General features: G+C 40.3%; 1 protein-coding gene across 2 annotated transcripts; it reads left to right on the plus strand.

The window, feature by feature from the left end:
• The first annotated feature begins 29 nt into the window (after positions 1–29).
• ALKBH3 (alkB homolog 3, alpha-ketoglutarate dependent dioxygenase) lies at positions 30–18101 on the plus strand. Of its 2 annotated transcripts, XM_042038538.1 has the most exons (9): positions 30–106; positions 1447–1553; positions 2657–2691; positions 3559–3606; positions 5205–5308; positions 6536–6624; positions 9573–9782; positions 16297–16395; positions 16919–18101. In XM_042038538.1, the coding sequence occupies exons 1-9, from the start codon at positions 37–39 to the stop codon at positions 17009–17011; spliced, it is 855 nt and encodes a 284-aa protein (XP_041894472.1). In that variant the 5' UTR covers positions 30–36; the 3' UTR covers positions 17012–18101. The 2 variants fall into 2 exon arrangements, with proteins under 2 accessions (XP_041894472.1, XP_041894473.1); XM_042038539.1 differs by lacking the exon at positions 3559–3606 and having other exon boundaries at positions 37–106.
• Positions 18102–19141: the final 1040 nt, after the last annotated feature.

Genomic DNA, 19141 nt, shown 5'->3' on the forward strand with positions numbered 1-19141 from the left:
TGATGAAAACCTGGTTTCACTGTGGCCGGGCCGGGCATGGCGGAGAGGCGGCAGCGGGCCCGGGTGCGGGGCGGCTGGGCCGGGGCCCCAGCGGCGCGGCCCGCAGGTAAGGAGCGCCCACAGCCGCCTGGCCGCGGCGTGCGGCACCCCGGCCGGGAACTGCCCTTCCCTTCCTTGCCGGCGGCGGGCATTTCTCCACTGCCGTCCTGGGCACCACGGGGCGGGCAGCGGGGCTGGGCTGCGCTTCCCGACCGCGCTGCTCGGCCCCGAGGGCTGGCCCCGTTTCCCCCGTTGCCGTCGGTAACTGAGCTGCAGGTGTTCGAACCCGGTTTTTAAGTAAAATTTGCGCGTGTGCCGCAGGTGCGGCGATTTTGGATGCAGAACGCAGGGTATGGATGTGTTGCTAATGAGCACATTAAGGTGAGCGTGTTGTTCGCATCTCTGGGCAGCTTGAATGACACCAATAGTGTTTGGTGGAGCTGACTTCTGTAAGAACAATCAGCCGCTTTTTATTCATAAAACGCGTTATGTGCCTTCGTTTATCTTTTCACGGTGGAAACATTGTAAAATAAAGAGAAGTAGTGGAAAGGGATGCAGTTAACATCAAGGGGTTTTTAGCAGACATTGTAACCAAGGAGTGCAGAGGAAGAGGAGCACTTTGAAGGTCTCCAGTCTTGCAAGAGAGACTGGTTTGTTTTTGTGAACATCCTCAAAACATGTTCCACTCACCTGATTACAGTTTCCATCAAGCTCCCATATCTCTGCAGACTGAGTGTCCTAGGCAAGCTGATTTTTTAATAATGAAAAAAATAGCCAACTATTTTGACTTGTGTATGTGGCCTCAAAATTTTCTGTCACAGGTGCATTTCATTCCTTCTTTTTCTAAGGGGATTTAAAAACCCATTATTTTCCCCATTGTTTGAATTACACAGAGTGAAGACTTTGTGTTTCAGGTCCATTTTAAAGCCTGTTTGCATGTGTAAATAAAACACCTGAAGTGGTGTGCCTGAGTTGCTCTTCCACTTTCTCCCTGGTTTAAAAATCCTGTTTTAATAAAAGTCTTTTTCTCTCTCTTTTTTTTTTTTCCTAAGAAAAGGAATCGAGAGGGAAGCAGCTTAGCTGCATGGAGCAATTTCTGCTGGTGTGTGATGGGTGTTTGTTGTAGAATTGAAAAGTTACTGATGTCATCCCTTCTGATGAAAGTATGCTTTCAGTTTTGTTTGTCCATGAATAACATATATATATATATATAAAAATTTCAGTTCCTGTGCAATTTTAACTCTTATTTAACTGCTATTTTAGCTCTTAGGCTTGGCAATTTCCTTCAGTCTCTGCCAAGCAGAGGAGACTACTCTAAGGAATGATTCTATAAGTTTACCTAACTATATTTTTTGTACAGTGATATTCAGTTCATGTGATCCTTTCTTCTTTCTCTCTCTGCTTTAGCACCTAAGGCACCTGTGGCCAACAGCCTTGCCCCTGCAGGTGCCAGGCCAGCATGGAGGCAGAAAGATCATACTCAAAAGCAGTTTGTCTTTGAAAAGCCATCAGAGGTAAAAATTTCCTGGTAACTAGCAGAATCTCATCTGTTATTAAACTTCAAATGAGAGAAAGGATAATATAGTCATTTGTTTAAATGAGACTAAAGTACATTTTTATAGAATATATAAATATAGTCCATTGTTTCAAAACAATAAAAAACCCACCTAAACTGAACTTGGAGCTTTTACTAAGCAGAGTTTGCAACTGTTTGGCATATATGGCAAACAGAAAGTTATGGGATATCTGTCTTACTTGCTACAGGGGAAGGGCATGGGATTTGTTTTATAGACTTCATGTCCCATCAGCTGATGAAGGATATTGTGCTCTATGCAGAGTTGGGGCACTTCCTTGCTTGGGGAGAAAAATAATCATGAGCACTTCTTTCTAAGCTAGACTTATTTCAAAGGCTGTCATCTTGGCTTGGAAGTGCTGAAGATGGTCTGGGAAGATTCTCTTTTCTCTGTGGCAGAAACCTGCTATCTATATAATACTATATTTTGATCCTCTTGTTGGCTCAGTGCAGTAACTCCTTTGAAATCAGAACTCCACTGAGCGTAGAGAAGAGAAGCATAAATCCCTGAGACAACCAGAATGATAGCCAAGGCTGGATTAAACTACTCTGTTTGTCTTTTAACAAAGTACAGCTATCTCAGCTGTGCTGACAGCTTTACAGTGTAAGCTCCTGCTATGTCTGATCTCTCTTGTGTTTTGCTCATTTGACTGAGGCCTAGGGTTTGTTCATGCTTCTTAGGGTTGCACTAAATTTTTACTTACATAAGGGTGTTTTTATCAACATAAAGGTAAGAATTTTCTTGATTGAAGTTGATAAATAGCGAGTACTGTAATAATGCAAATAATTTAGAAATCAATGTCCTTTAGGGGGCAGTTGGTGGCTAAAAACCAGCCTGCAATGGTAGCTGTGTTTGAGAGTTTCTGGGGTGAGGAGGGCGTGGGTGAACTGTTACTACTTCCCTCTTGCCCTGGGGTGTGATTTTTTTTCAGGCTTTATCAGTGTGTGGCTTCCCAGAGTCACTAGAGATGACCGTGAGTTCTGTGTGACTAGAGAGTGCCAGGTACTTTAATATTCACCGTGTACTGTCTTGTTACCTTTCAGGTGGAGCGCAGAGTTCCTGAGGCAGGTGTGATAGAGTGAGTACTCTGCTGACTTCTCTGTGCACTTTTTCTGTCATCATGGTTGATAAGAGTAGAAATTGTGGCTTTTAACCCTTTTATCATGAGTTGAGTGTATTATGAGGAGAGTCCAAGTCTGTTAGCTGGTTTTTATGCCTTTGGTGTAGCTGGGAAGCCAGTAATGATAATCAGTTGGACATTCTGGTTTAGCACAACTGCCAGCCTGTCTCCTTTGGTTAGCAGTGTACGTTTTCCTGAGACAGTCCCAGTGTAAACTGTGTTGGAAATTACTTACTCTGGAATATACCAGAAATGTAGCTGGTCTGGCAGCTTCTTTCAGGGCTCAGAGAAGTAGCTGATAGTGTCATAGTGAAGCTGGGTATTTGTATGTTACTTACCCTTTGTGTTGAAATGGGGATCTTCTCAGGATAACTTTGGCATGAAGCATGACAAAGTGTGGTGGTGTATGGTGGAGTTAGAGATATTGAAAATCCAGCTTGCTTCAGTTTGGCTAACTTGGTAGAATTTTCTTCCTCAGTGTACTTATAAATCCAAACATAGTGATCTGAGTGCAGTCATGTATGGTTGTCTCCTTTAGATTCCCTGTGGCATCTCTTTTATTTTTTCTAAGAGCTCTAAAACTGTGTACTGAGCCTTTGGTGGAAGGAGGGACAGGACACACACACAAACTCATTTGCTTCTGCAGCACACCTTGCTGTCTTACTCTGACCTTTATGTCCAGGACATTATTTCTTCCCTTTTTAAACTTTCTTTTCTTTTTTAAAGAAAACTTTCCCTAGTCCAGGCCTACAGCAATTCTAGTCTGTGCTGCTCGGTCTAATTTCTTGCTTGTCTTCCTGATGACTTTCCTTTCTACATCCTCAGCAAGCCTGGTGTGTATGAGCTCAGCAAGGGACCAACTGGCATTTCTAGGTAAGTGGAGGAAGCATTATTTGCTTTTGCAGAGTGATGTGGTGATACTCAGCTTTCTGAAGTCCAGTCTCTGCAGAGGGTTTTGACTTTAGCAGCTGCACACTGCTCTTCCGTGCATCATCTGTTTAAAGTACTTCTGGAAATACTTTTGAGTGTTAGATAGCAGGGACTTAGGTGGTTCTGAGCAGCACTGAACAGAAGAAAAATAAACCTCCTGACATCTGGTATGTACTGTATCCAGTGCTCTTCCCAGAATAAGGACAAGGGGCTGTGTTCATTTCTGTCACGATTCACAGTGACTTGCTGCTGCAAATTTGCATCAGTATTCCTGTGTTAGCAAGTGTGTGATGTCTGTGTTGTACAGTTAAAGAGTGTTCCAAAACGTGTAGCTGTAAATTGGAATTGTTTTAAATCACTCTAATAAAAACATTTAACTTTATGCAATCGTGGTAACTTCAGGATTGTCCCTTCTGCTTATATGCCATGCCTTACTTATTTCAGCTTCAGGACACTTCAAAACAAAACCTGGTTGTTCTGTGATTCCTACTAACTAAAATACATTTTACCTTGCTGACTTAGCTGCAATATCGATACTAATCCTCTTCTTCTGAATTTGATAGATTTTTATTATTAGTGGAAAAAATGCCAAGGACATAGTAATTTTTTGTGTGTTTGAGTTAATTTCTTCTGAATATTGTATTATTTCATTTTTGTGCTTTCATCTTAGGTTCTTCTAAAGATGCAAACAAATTTTTAAAGCATTTTGAAAAGTAAAAGCTTTGACCAGCTGGAAAGAGACGAGATACCCAGCCAGCTGGGTTATCCTGCATTTTTTGGAGTTTCTTTTCGTAATACACTGATGGAATATATATATTTCTGGAAAGCTAATAATCAGATTTGCATCTTTGTTTAACACCTTTACTATATACTCTTATTGTTACATCTTTGGGGCATGGAATGCTTGAGAGAATAAACTGCTTTTAGCATCATTCGTACTCTGCAGCCCACTGCAGTGGCTCTAATCCTTGTATGACTGTTAGTCCAATCAAAATATTAAATTTACATATGGAAATGAAAAAATAGGAGACATTAAATGCTGTCCTTATGCTAAATACTTTTCCTTATGCTTCAAAAGGGGAATAGCAATGGCAGTAGGGATATAGGGCTATCAAATTTTAAGTGATGTGGAGATGGTGAATAAGGGGCAATTATTTACTTATGTTGATTGTATTACCATAATCAGGGCTATCTGATTTGTCAGGTGTGAAGTTAATAAGAAGCAGAAGGATGCCATTTTTAACAGCATGTGGCTGATTCTGGAATTCATGGTATATTGTTGGTTGTCATATGTTTCTATAAGTTTTGAAAAGCAATTACATACATTTGGTGAGGTTAAGACTCAACAGGAGCTCTTCTTTTCTTTCCTTCACACCTGCTTTTGGCTGTGATCAGAAGCAGGATACTGGGCTTTGACTTTTGATACGATGCATTACAGCCATTTTTAGCTCCTTTGGGAATCCTGGAAATGAAAATATTTTCCCAAAGCAGATAAAGAAAAATGGAAGGAATATACATTTCTCTACCTTTTTCATCTTTAGGATTCATTTGATTCCTGGCTTTGTTGACTCAGAACAAGCAGACTGGATGTTTGAGCAACTCCTCCAAGACATACCCTGGGGTCAGCGAACTCACATCAGACAGGGTAAGGAGTGTGCAGAGCACCTTTTCAGGTCATTCACGGGTCAGTTCCATAACAGAGTCTGTGCATTGTTTAGAATTGGTTTTCATTTTCAGTGTTACCACTTCTTCAAGTTTCCATGCAGGTTTTCCATGCATATCTGAAGACTACTGCAGCTTACTTTTCAATTTCTAATACCATGTTACTATTGCCAACTAAGTGAGATCTTTCCAAATTAAAATTGCCTGTCTTAAAAATCTTGGAATCTTGGTCTCTTCTGTCATCTCCAGTTCTTTTTCTCACTCATTTTAAGATTAAGTCTGGTCACCATCCCTTCATACAGTCTCCCAGCAATGCTGCAAGAATTGTGTTCTTGGAGGTTTCTTCCATGAGGTGTATTTTTTGCCTCTTTTATTTAAAATCCCAGCAGCTGCATGTTCCTTTGCTTTGGCTTTACTTATTACTTCCAGTATGCAGTAGAAGAAGAGGCTGCTATTCTGGATTTGTTCACTAAGGGGCACCTGTTCTAGCTAAATTCCACTTTTAGTCAGGAACCGATGTAAGATAATGTATCAGAGTAGTTACTAGATGAGGCTGGAAAATGTCTTCACCATGTGTGTTCCTTGGTTGGCAATAAAGGGGACGGTATAATGCAGAATGTTAACGTGCCAAGCATGAGAAATACTTGCCAAGATAGTCTTTTCAGAAGCTGAAAGTATTTTTAACCTGATGTTTTGTGTTATACCACACAGCACACACATATTTGACAATATATTGTGTGCAGCCTTGATACATTTTGTTTCTGTAATGTCCCATGGATGTTACAGTCCTTTCTACTTCACCCTTTCCAGTGGAGCCATTTGTATCTTGCAGCTTATGCCAGCGTACTGGGCACTAGAACCAGGTGAATGTAAAACAAGCCAGATGTATAAATAAAATTTCAGTTTCATCTGCTGTCTTTAACTCATCCAGTCCCTGCTCTGTCTGGCATAGGGGTAAGAAAATGGATGTGTTTCCAGGATTTTGGCAAGGTAATTTCACCTGCAGATGCGCACCTAATTTTGAATAATTTCATTCCTTCATTTGCGTTCATTATGTAAAGCTGAGGATTTTAAGGGGCTCCTTATTAACTTTAGGGGAATGGACAATCTCTTTTTAATCAAGTTTCTTGGCAGAATTGCATCATCTTTCCATTTTCAGATCCTTTGATAAGGCAACTGAGAAAGTCTTTCTGTTTTTGCTCTTTTTCAGAAGTATCTTTTGAGGAACCACGGCTTACATCCTGGTATGGGGAGCTTCCTTACACATACTCCAGAATAACAATGCAGCCAAATCCAAATGTATGTATATGTTTACATGTATGTTTACATGTATGTGTTTTATTATTGTCTACAGAGAAATCCTTTGCAGAGATCAACGGATAAAAGTTCCCTCTGTCCTCTAGTTATCTAGAGTATCTGTTAACATTTAATTTATGATCAGCAGCAGATTCTACTGGAGTGTGGTCAGTTTTATAAAATACACTGTGAGTGAGTTGACTGAGAGGAGCATGATTTAGTTGCTAAATGTTGCTAAAAGGAAGTTAGTACTATAGAGTTCAAAGTTTTGCTTTGGGTCATTGTAGCTTTGGACAAAACTCTGAATTGCTCTGTGACTGACTGCAAGGATCTTTATATGGCAGATTGCACTGCACACAGTTGTACTGAGTTTTTGTTGTAAAGATATAGTAGTACCAATTACTGAAATAGCTACTTTCAGAAACACTTAGGTTCCATACTGCTTAAATGAGAGTTTAGGCATATTTTGATTCCTATGTGGATGCTATGAAAATCACACATGCAACTCATCTGCTCAGCAATTCCAGATTGTAGCATATAATTTCCCACACTGTTTTGGAAGAGTTAAAAACCTTCTGAGTGACTCAGTGATGTTTTGTTCCTGTTTTCTCTCCGTCTCTCTCTCTTTCTCAGCCTGTTGTCCCAGCAGTCTGTCTCTTGGTATTGCTTTGTTTAAAATTTCCATGGCAGTAATTAGGTGTCACTGTTGAAAGCTGGATAGCATGAGGGAAAAGTGTCCCAAGTCCCAGAAGTGCTGCCAAAGTGGGATACCATCTAGCAGAGCTCAGTTTAGGAAGAGTTGAAAAGGTGCTATTTAACACGATGAGTTGCGAAGATTTTGTAGTCTCAAAAATACTGTAGTTAAAAATTCTATAACCTACAGAACTCATAGTGGAAAACCAGGCTTTTCTTTGGTACTCATTTGTGAAATATTATTTTAAATGGGCTTTTCTGAAAGCTGAATGGCTTTAGGGATTGGAAGTGCCTTCACAGAATCATTCTGTTGTACACTAATGATTTAAATCCAGTTCAGAACTGCCTGTTGTGAAACCTGTTGCTACTCAGAGATTGGATAGAGCCCATGTACCCTGAATTCAAGGTTTGGTTTCAGTTTGCATCAAGTTGTGAGTTAGCGCTCACTGGCTTGTTTCTCTCATCCAAAAGGTACAAGGCCTAAATGAGTCACTCATGCTGGTTCTGTCTTTTATTCCTGAATAATTCTGATTTTTACTGAGAGGAAGAAACTCAAGCAGAAAGTGAGTTGCACTGGAGAAGTTGCACAGCTGGAAGCCAGCCCTTCCCTGTCTGGAAGCTGCCCGTAGGCAGATCTATGAGTACACTGCATGTGGACATTTCACTCAGCTTTGCAAGTGGGAGTACCTGCAGCTTAGAAGAAGCAGGGGATAGTGTAAAGAGCACAGTCCTTACCTGTAGAATAGAATTCCTGTCACAGAAATGTCCTGAGTAAAATGTAACTTCGTGCACAGCTTAACCAAAACTGATTACTGCCTTAAACACTTGATCTGTAGGAGTAATTAGCTTTGTGTCCCTCCTTTTTTGTTTGGTAAAAATCGGTGTGATTGCATCTATAATATAGATATAATCCAGACTAGTTTGCATATATAATATAGATATAATCCAGTGTTTGTGCTTAAATGAGTTTTGGTATCAGAAAATGTTTCTTTGTAAGCAGTGATAGAGTTGGTGACGCAGTAATGTTTCAACAAAACTACTTCCATTGCTGCAGGTTTGTAGTGGTCTTTCAACTACATTGTAAAATTCACCATATGGTAACATTTTAGTAATACATCTGTGATGGGAGTTGAAGAAATCTAGTCCTGCTTGGTCACCGAAAAGTGCTTTCAATAATTCTTGTTGAACTCTTCTGCACATTCAGGCAGCCCAGTTGCAAGCAAACTTTTTTTGGGGGGAGGGTTTGGGTGGTATTACTGCTTTCCCTACATGTCCCATAGCTGCAAGCTATGTTTATCTAGAATTAATTACTCACATGATGCTTAATTGTTGAAGATGTGCCTTAGCTAGAAACACCCCAATAGAGAAGGATGGTATGTTGAGGCTCCTGCAGAGCAACCAATAAGTTAAATACCTGTTAAACTTGGGGAAGCTTGGAAAGGGGGTAGTGCAGCCTTGTTTATAGAGGTGGATACTAGAAAATATTTCTAGTATGTCTGTTGCTTCTTCTGCTGGTGGTGCACTGGGAGATTTGGAATCAGTTTCTTATCCTCTCTTGATCTCTGTTTCTGCTTATATAATGGGCAAAAATTCTGCCCTACATTGCTTTGGCTTTTTAAATTTTCTTTATGTATTTGTGTAGTTCTTAAAAGCACTCTTGACAGATGAAAGTCGTGGTGTAAGTTTGTAACAGTAAATAACTGGACTGAGTTGTAATGGGATGTGCAGAGCTTCCCTCGGCTGTGGGCTCAGCAAGATGTTAGCAAAGGGAAGGATGAAATCCAGGGCCAGTGACATTGGTTTTGTGACCCACTGGAAAGTTACAGTGTCAGAGTCAAAACCCCAAGAGGTGATGAGTTGAGCTCAACAAGCTGTGCTAACAGAGTGGGGACAGAGGGCCACGTTAGGCCAACCTTTCCTCTTGTTCTCTGTCAGCAGCTGCAGGCAATTGAGAGCAGTGTCATTTAGTCACTGATTGCCTCCATTAGTATGAAAGGCAGCTTGGCTTCAGAGTTTTAAGAGATGATTTAGTATTGAGCGATGGGTAATGTGTGCATATTTTGCAGAAAGCCCAGCCCATTCCTCCGCTCTGCTAAAGATATCATCAGGATTGCTGTGAGTCATTTGTTTGATTTTAATTTTATTGTGATTAAAGTGCAGTATATTTTGTTTCTTAGTAGTTTTCGCCTTCTGTCTTGCATTACCTGCCCTTGGCCTGTGTTCGTGGCATTTACCCTCCCCCTCTGTGCTGATTGCAGTGGCATCCTCTGCTGACCATGCTGAAGGAGCGCATTGAGGAGCTCACTGGCTACACCTTCAACTCTCTGCTCTGCAACCTCTACCGAAATGAGAAGGACAGTGTGGACTGGCACAGCGACGACGAGCCATCGCTGGGAAAAAATCCTGTCATTGCCTCACTCAGCTTTGGTGCTACTCGGACCTTTGAGATGAGGAAGAAACCTTCCCCTGTGAGTGTTCGTATCGTACTGAGAGAGTCTTAGAGCTACTTACATGTTTGTTGTTTTCTCTGAAAGCACAACTTCTAAAGTTCTGTGGAGTAAGTGTAGGGATCAAGAAATCTCTTGAATTGACTGTGACACCCTGAGGATGGGGATGGGACCACTCTAATAATGTGCAGCAGTGTAGTGTAGTGCTGCAGTGAAATTGGAACCTGGGCAGTCTTCTGCCCAAATAAGGGCCCTTCCTGGTACTTAAAATGAGATCAGTGGTGCTGGAAGTGGACTTACACTGTGCAAATGAATCAAAGATTTGCTACCATTTTCTTAAACTCAGGCCAACGTTATGTAATGCAGAGTGTACGTGGGATGAAGAGTAGTTCTGACCGCTCTTGTAAGTAAAAATCCTCTTAACAATGTTCACATTTTGACATGTGTGTATTCAGATTGAGGGGCAGTGAACAAAGGGAAGAAGCTCATTTCTTCTCCATAAAGTACCATGGAAACTGTCACATCATACTCGCAGACTAAACAGAGATCCTCTGCTTTCATAAGGAGATGTGTGGAATATCCTTTCAGGAGTTAATTGGTGATTCAATAGTGAATCCTCTTTCTGGATAAAATACTTGGGAATGCGGCGTTTGCAAGCCAGCTTAAACTTTACGGTTTGTATTTATCCAAGTAAAGGATTCACCTGTGTTGAGAATACAGGCCTTATTTTAGGGTGTCCTATTTCAGATGAATTTTCTGCTTGTGCAGTCTTTGACAACTTTGGAAAGATGTTTGCTATCTGCTTGTGTTGCTATTTATTTGGAGTAGGTAGTGCAGAAAGCAGAGGTGGTAATTACCAGCCAACAGGGAAACTCTGTGCTGCCATACTGAAGTTTGCCCATCAAGAGTCACCTTGGGTCACCTAGTCTTGGACAGCAAAGGTCAGAAATTAAGCCAGAAAACAAATAGTTTGTATTTTTCACCAGTTCTCCAATTTGTAAATTCTTTGTTGCCTGAAGTGAGTTTAACCTTGGTCCCTGAGCATGAGATCACATAACCAGTCTGTTATGTCAGTGAGCATAGCATGAGTAAGTATCCCTGATGCTGTGTTTATAATAAAATGTCAGCTGCAAAGTTTATTCCTGTAGAAAACTGTAAATGATGCTTGGATTCATTTTAGAAGTGCCTGTATTCCCCATTGATGAATTAAAACAAAATACACTTAAACTTCAGTATAAACTTTGCAGGTTCTGTCTTAAAAATCAGTCCTAGTTCTTGAGTAAGATGCCTTTTTTATAGAGTTTCTGAAAAGACACCCACTATTACCAAAGGGGGAATTCAGTCTGTGCCATTCATACTTGGCTGCCTTGTTTGATCTGTACTGCACGATTTCTTCCCTTCTCTTCCAGGGATGGATGGTTTTCTATAGATGTATCCCTCAAGCTCTCCTCATTTGTTTTCTTTAGCACCTTCAACCTGATTATTTCTGACTAGCTGAGTCTTGCTACCTGTGAAGTGTATTCCTTTTGCAAGTGTGACATACCTTTTTTTCTGAGGTAGAATGCCCACGTGCAGATCTTTGAAATAGTTGCTATTAAGTGTGTCCTGTGCCTAAGGGAACTCATACTTAATAATTACATGGCACACATTACGTATTCTTTGCACATTGCCAAAGCCTGCAGTTTCCTGAGAGCATCCTATGACAATAGATGCTTTGGCAAGTGGGAGTTACAAGAGGCTCTGATGGAAATTACAACCTTTCAGGCTGTACCACCAAAGAATTAATTTTCATACTCTATTGTACTGTAGCATTCTCTCTTTCATTAAGAGAAAGTTAAAACTGATTGTAGATCTTTGAAATTTGATCATTCTTTTGTTAAAAAGCAAGTTACAGGAAGAGGAATGTAATCTAGGGAAAAGGAATTCAGATTAACAGTCATCACAGGCATTCAGGCTCTCCCTGGTTTGCAGTCTGCCAGTATCAGTACATTGGGTTTTCCAGAGTTAGTCTTCATTGAGGAGGGAAATAGAAAGCAAATCCTTTTCCTCTCAAAATTAAACCTCTTTGAGGGCCAACATTCTGCTATTTCAGGTTCTAGGGTTTCAAAGGCCTTTGTTTCTCTCTGTTCTTGTGAATACTTTTAAGGATTTTGAGATGAAAGATAAAATGAACATATAAGATGAGAGACGTAGAACGTCACTGTGGATAAATGGTACTGGGGAAAAAAAGTGGTTTCCTGTGTGGGATCATGTACTGCGTACAAAACACTGTGTACCGCAAGTGAGGTCACAGCTTGAAGGGCAGTTGAAGAGTACTAGATCAGAGCCTTCAGAGACTTCAGTTCATGTTGGTATCTCTACAGATATCTTCTAGATTATATCTTGAAATGTGGATGAAACTGATAGTGAATAAAATCCTCTTTCTGTAACTGAAAAGATGACCAGTAGTGTTGATGGGTTGGGTTTTTTGTGCATGTTTATGTGAATTTTGACAACTGTCTGTTAGTAATTTGATAGTGTATATGTACATCACTCTGAAGCAATCACACAATCTGAAATCTTTTTTCACTTGTGAAAAATGAAAAGAAGTTACTTAGGTTAAAGTGTTTTTTTTATTATCCTGAAAATTGTTCTAGGGTGAGGGGAGAGAAAGGTTCAGTCCTCTGTTTTACTTTCTGGTGGTCACTGTACTGGGTAAGTGTTCATCATATAATAGAGGGTAAAGGAGTGTAGAGACATGCATGGACTATTTGTATCTGCTTAAACAAGCATCCTTTGTGGATAAGTAGAAATAATTCGTACCAGAATTTCAGCCCAGTGCATGTAAAAAAAGCTGCAAATACATTTCAGGTGTAAATTCCTCACTGGAATAAGGAGACTTCATGGGAATTAACATGACGCCAGAAACTGTTTTATTTTGCCTGCTGGAATTTTTCTTTTTAAGCATTATTTTTTCTAAATACAGCCTTTTCTGTTTATTTGGACCAGTTACATGATAGCAGCTGATATTTTTCCTTTGCTTTAAATGGTTTCTAAGGTTTTTTGGATACCTACTTCATAGTTCAAAGTCTACAGTGATCTGGTTTCTTCTATTTTTTTCTTCTGGTTCCAGTAAATTACTTTAACCTTGCTCCTGCTTCCTTGTTCTCCCTGCCCCCATCATTGTAGCTCCTGCCTACACTGGAACCAGGAGAAAAATGCTTTGCTTTAGAGCTGTGATTCATACACAGTTCACAAGCTATTGGTTGAGGCAAGGAGTGCTCTTGTGCTTACCTGTAGCATAAGTGTCACCACTGTGGCACTGTCGCTTCCTCCCATTCCCCACACAGCCTCAAGCTCCATTCCCACTTGGACATGACTTTATCCTCCCAGTCCAGAGGAAGTGGTTTCACTCTGTGGGATGGGTGTTTCCAATACAGCCTCACCACCGTTTTTCACTATTGCTTGTCACTGCTCTACTCTGAGACAGTGCCAGGTTATCTGATTGTGTCCTCCTGGAAGCTGAGTGGGGAATGTTAGTATGGCAGGGAAGGGTGATACCTGATGTCCCACTAAGCTCCCATGTTCCACTGGGAGGTGCCCTGTGGCAGAGGTGTGGGTGCCATAGGGACCAGGTGGGTGGTTGTCCAGTGAATGGCTGTGTGAACTGTGGAAAGCGTTCGAAAGCCAAGTGTCAGCTTGCTCTTCTTCCACCTGTAACCAAGGAAACTGGTGGCTGCTGGGAAGAGAGGGAGCTTCACGCCTGTTAGATAGTAGCAGGATATTTGTGATTCTAAGAATCAGCCTTCAGATGGGTCTGTCCTTCAAATGAATCACTGAAGCACTGTCCTTTTTTCTAGCAGAAGGTAAGGATCTCCTAGTACTTCTGGAAACAGCAGAAAAATAACCCTTTGTGTTTTAACAGACCTAATTGAAGATGAGTGTGGGGATATGTGGAGCATGGTAGAAGATTCAGATCAAGATGAAGAAGGTTGGACTTTTAGATTGGCATGAAGGCGACTCACAGACAGTGGTGGCTGCAGAGGAGGAAGAGGTGTTGTCCACCAGTATTGGCAGGACTTGAGAAGCTGTAGACAAGCTGAGAGGAGGAAGGGAGTGCTCAGATGCAGAAGGACTGAAGGAGTTCAAAGATAGGCCTGTGTAGGCAGGCCAGTGCATTATGTGAGGAAAGGGCAGTATAACTGGTATTCATTATTAATGAATCTGTAGAGAAAAGAACTGCAGTGAGGATTTTGTCAGAGACAGTGAGAATAAACATGTTAAAATGCAGCAGTATTGATAGATGAGACTACTTTGTTGTGGAGGAGGGTGTTTACACAGCTGGTGCTAGAGAAGTAAACTGGAAAATAGGGATACAATTTAGATGAAATCTGAAAAATACAAGATTTGAACTTTTGTAAGGGTAATTCTCTTGGTAATAGGTGAATAGGTGAAGCAGAAGACTAAAAGCCAGCATTCTCCATGAAAGATGCTGACTTTTGCCATTGAAAATGATTTTGCATCATTTGCCTGTATAACTGCATTATTATTTATACATTCTTCTACAGCATGTTTCCATTTAGTGTTCCTTATAATGGAAGATTCCTCTACACTGTCCAGAAACCATTTCGTACTACTATAGCAATAAACTTTCCTGAGACTTAAGAAACAAACTTGGGTGATTTATATGGATTTATACTAGATCTTTTCTCTTTTTGATTTTGATAGCATTTCAAGAAAACAGCCTTGATGGAGTCCAGGAGTTCTTACAGATTTTGTATTCACAGCTTCCCATCAACTCACACTGAGCTTTCCTGACTTATTAATTGTAGTTATTGTAATGAAGGATTTTGAAAAAAGGTTTAACCAGTGTACTTGGATAGTATAAAGCTTGGATGGTATTAAATGTGTAACTCAAATTTAGGATAATTCTAGTATATTAAAAAGCGTAACAGTTGCTTTGCTGTACCTAGTTTTGTAGTACGTGTGTAGAGTTACAAAGTGAACATAAAGAAGTCACCTGATGCACTTCTTTCCATGTTTGTTACCAGAAAGTCTTTTCCACTGTAGATGTCAAAAATAAATTTCCTTCATAAACTTCTTGGCCTCTGAAAGTCAAGTGAGCTTTCTGTATGTCTGACATCAGCGCTAGGAATAAAAGTTCTGAAATGAGCTTTGATTGACAGTGTTAGTAATGACATGTAAGAAAGTAAAAACTTTGTCTTCATTGGCTTTCCAAAGTAAATTGACATAAAAATCTCTTTTTCTAAGTAAAATGGAGCTCGGAGATGTCCCATTTAAACCAGAAAGTAATTGCTGTTTTTACATACTGGCTTTTGAAAAGGATGTTTTCTCCTAAATCTTTGTCTTACCGGAATTCCTTTTTAATTAAGATGAGCAAGAGATAAAAATAAGCACACTGTTGTCCATCCACAAAGTGAAATGATGTAATCCTCTGAAATAAGAAGTAAGTTTGCAGTGGTATTTCTCTGCTTTTCATCAGCAGTCATGTTTATAATACCTGTTTTTGAAATTTTTCCCTTTTTTCAGCTGAAGATAAGAAAGTGTTTCCTAATACTGACTTGATACCAACCAAGCTCTTTTGCATTTTAGAAGGTGCAATCCTCTTTCTGTCTGCATCTTATTTATAAACACACACACAGTCCCAGCTGGTTTTCTGAATATCAAACTCCGTTTAGGACATAATTTTCCCAATATTTGTTACTCTACCTCATTATTTTGAGCTTTTCAGCAAGCCATGAACTTTTAAAAGGACATACCTCGTTCAAGTTGCACTACTACACACTTGACTTAGCAGTGTATGAATCTGATTTAAAGTTGGAAAGGATAGTGCAAAGCAATAGAGAGTTGCTGTTCCCACTGATGTGGCACGTGTGACACCACTGCTGGGGTGTCACTATGTCTAGTTGTGATATTTGAGTTTTAAAATAGTTGTACATAATCTGAAAGCTTAACAAAAGTTTGTAAATTATTTGCCTTTTATTCTAGCATTCTGTTTTGCTTAGTGGTTATAAAGTTTAAGACAACTTGTTTTACAAGGTATTATAGGAAAGGAAGATTTTAATTTTTTTTTTAATAGGAAAAGCTCTTCTTCCAGCAGCTAGTGCCATAGCAGCATGTAATGTTGTAACAAGACAGATTCAGAATAGCAGGAAGATGTTACTTTTGATGAAGTAGTTAACTGTTGGAATCTACGATAGCTATTGTAGAATGTCTCCACACAGAACTGTTTATTTTAAGACGTTTCCAAAAGGTTTGCAGCGTCACTCCAGAATTTTGTGCTAAATGCAGGAACTGGTTGTTGAACTTTACCTGTGTCGTCCAGGCAGTGAGATACAATGGCTTCTTTCATCATTCAAATGCTCGGCTCCTGGACTTTATGTGAAATACAGATACAGAGAGGTTTGCTTAGACTTCTTGGTCTTGTAAGAGCCTCCTCCTCCCCCCTCACAGGCTTTGTAAGCTCTGCTCTAGAGGACTGGTTTCCTAACAAATGCACGTGCCTGCTTCTTCAGTGTCTAATGTTCCTTTTTAGGAAGAGGATGGAGACTATACTTACGTAGAAAGACTTAGAATCCCACTTGATCACGGGACTCTGTTGATAATGGAAGGAGCTACCCAGGAGGATTGGCAGGTAAGAACTCCTTGACACTGTTTATGTGCTTTACTTGCAGTGCAGTTTTCCAGATGTGCTGCAGCACTCCCATGGATGTATGGGACATTCTGTTTCCAGTGGCACAACTGTTTTCCAAGGCATTAGTGTTGCTTTCTGCCTCAGAATTTCAGAGCACCCACAGAAACAGTGGGTTTGCTGTCATGTACCAAGTGATGCAGGAGGAGTCAGCTCGGATGTTCCAGCATTAAAGTTCAACAGTGAAGGTTGCAGCCTGCAGTGGAAAGAGCAGAATCAATATAAAAACTTGGAATATCAAAAAGTTGTAACTTAATTTCAGAAGTCCACAGTAATATACAAAGACTCTTTGTTTTCAGTGTCCCTGAGCAGTCAGAACATGATGTTTTTACCTTACCTAAGTGTTCAGAAATATGAATAAGAAGCCATCACAGGAAATGAAGGTTTTATTCATTGTTTGATTACCTGTATTTTAAATGCACAAGCTCATGGTTTGTTTTTTTTTCCCCCCCAATACCACTTACAGCATCGAGTGCCTAAGGAATATCATTCTAGAGATGAACGGATAAACTTGACATTTAGGATCATTTATCCAGAACCTGATGGAGTTTGGAAGTGAAGAGCAACTTTGGACATTGGTGGATATACACCCACAGCAGATCTACAGCCTTAGATTGCTACAGATTTAAAGGAAGCCTTACAGGAACACGGTTCCTTGAAGTGATGGGGAAAAGAGTTGATATTACGAAGATCTCTGGCAATCAGAAGCTGCCTGTATTATGTGGACAGAAATTATATGTTACTAGATGATACTAAATCACAGGCTTTACCTTGGTGAACAGTGATTCTTCTTAAAAGAGCACAAAGCACGTGAAAGATTTGAGAGGTCCCAACTGGAGCAGACAGATTCAGTGAGCAGATAGTTTTGTGCCTTGTCTTGTCTCTCCTTGACTCCCAGGTCATGATCTGTGTTGGAAGTAATAACAAGATGGGCTTCTTTGATGTAAAGCTGATGTGTCTGTACGGAAATTAGAAAGCTGCACTTGTTGATGATCTCTGGGTATTGGTGAAATTACTCATTTCACCAAAGGGTAGTGCACTGCTTTTTATCTGTAGGTTGCAGAGCCTTTTCCAATTAACCAATCAGTTTCATAATTTAAATAACTACTTGAATTATACTGGTGTCTAGTGGAACAGAGGGTCAAGGCTCTCTTCTGCCATGCACTCTGTGGTCAGACTTTATGCTGTTTATCCGTGTAGACAGGACAAGGAGGACAAGGCAAAGGCAAGCAACAGAGACACCTGACAGCCCTGTTCCTGGATCAGTGCATATTGCTTTAAAGACTGTCACTCGGAGGGTTCTCTCTTGAGCCTCTGCTGTTGCAGATCAGTAGTCAGCACCTCAGATTCCAGGCTGACTTACTGAAATCCTTCAAGTTTGCCTGCTGTGACTTACCTGCTGCTGGGAAGCAGTGGGCTGGTGACTGTAGTGTGGATGTGAAGTCAGGAGTGCTGCCTATGTGGTTAAATTCTCACTGCAGCTAAACAGCATCACTGTACTGGATCAAATCATAGGTTTGGTCTATCTTCACTGTCTGCCTGCAGTAGGATCTAAACACAGGTAAATACCCTGTGCCTTGTAACATGTTACCATTGTTCAGCAAGCTAATGTCCCTCTTCACTGTAAGAATAAATTGGTGTTGAGAAAATATCTGTCTTTTCTTAGCCAGCATTTGTTGTGGTTTAAATTCTTATTTGATGGGAACAGTCAAGTTATTAATACTCAGTTATGCCTGTTTTAATGTTATTGATGACATCAAGGACACAACTGTTGAGCCATTTCACTCCCTGTGGTCTGAAATTAGGCAGAATAATTTCCTAGAAGCAGCTTCTCTACCTAAATCACCGTACGTTATTCTCCTAAAATGGATTAGTATTTTTAGAAAACTTACCTTTGTTATCTAATGATGTCTTCACTTTCATCACAGTTTGTACAGAAATGTTTTTGGCAGGTATTTAATGTTATTTCCTTGCATTTGAATCTTTTCTCTAGGTTCTATGATGTATTTCATGGGAATCAGAGTAAAAGGAGGCAGACACTTACTTTCATGTTTACTTTCTTTGGGTCACTGGAGCTTTGTGCACATCCCTGTATGTGTGTCCAGGTTTAGCAGTCCTGATGGAGAGTGGTTTTCCTTAACCAAGGGACAGTGCTAATTTCTCAAGGTATTCTGAGAAGGCAACACTTTTGCCTGTATCAGTTCATACAAGGTCCATTTGTTTTCACTGTGTTAAGAGCAGCCAGGCTGCAAGAAAGATTAGGAGATGGGGATGAATTGGAATCTTTTAAACCACCAAACCTCAGCCTATGGAAATTGCAACTCATTTGAATTCAGTGAATCTATGGCACATAACTAATGGCAGGACCTTGGAGGCTGATACTGTTGTGGCAGAGCAGTTTTTCACTTCCTTTCTTGGTTTCAATTTGTAATGTTAGCAAATTTTGGTTTAGTTTTGTTACTTCCTTTGATTTGGGAAAAGACCAGGTTTTGCTCCCCAGAAATGAAATGATTTATAGGAGAAATGTTCTATCCCCCAGCACTCCTTTTGTATTCTGTACTGTACTGTATTCTGTACTGTATTCTGCTTCCTCTCACGTGTCAGCTTCACTGTATCCAAATCTGGTTGACAGTGAGGAGAAGGCATATGGCATCATTCCCCAGCCTGTCCTGTGTGTACTGGCTGCAAG

The sequence above is a fragment of the Corvus kubaryi genome, unplaced genomic scaffold, assembly GCF_017639235.1.
Source record: "Corvus kubaryi isolate FWS band 111438036 unplaced genomic scaffold, C.kubaryi_AGA036_p1.0 37392, whole genome shotgun sequence".
NCBI classification, from domain to species: Eukaryota; Metazoa; Chordata; class Aves; order Passeriformes; family Corvidae; genus Corvus; species Corvus kubaryi.

Excerpts from the sequence above, each read along its gene's own strand:
- ALKBH3 (XM_042038538.1), top strand. The coding sequence starts at position 37 with ATGGCGGAGAGGCGGCAGCGGGCCCGGGTGCGGGGCGGCTGGGCCGGG. Across the intron at positions 107-1,446 it reads CCCAGCGGCGCGGCCCGCAG|CACCTAAGGCACCTGTGGCC; the intron begins GTAAGGAGCGCC and ends TCTCTGCTTTAG. Across the intron at positions 9,783-16,296 it reads TGAGGAAGAAACCTTCCCCT|GAAGAGGATGGAGACTATAC; the intron begins GTGAGTGTTCGT and ends GTTCCTTTTTAG.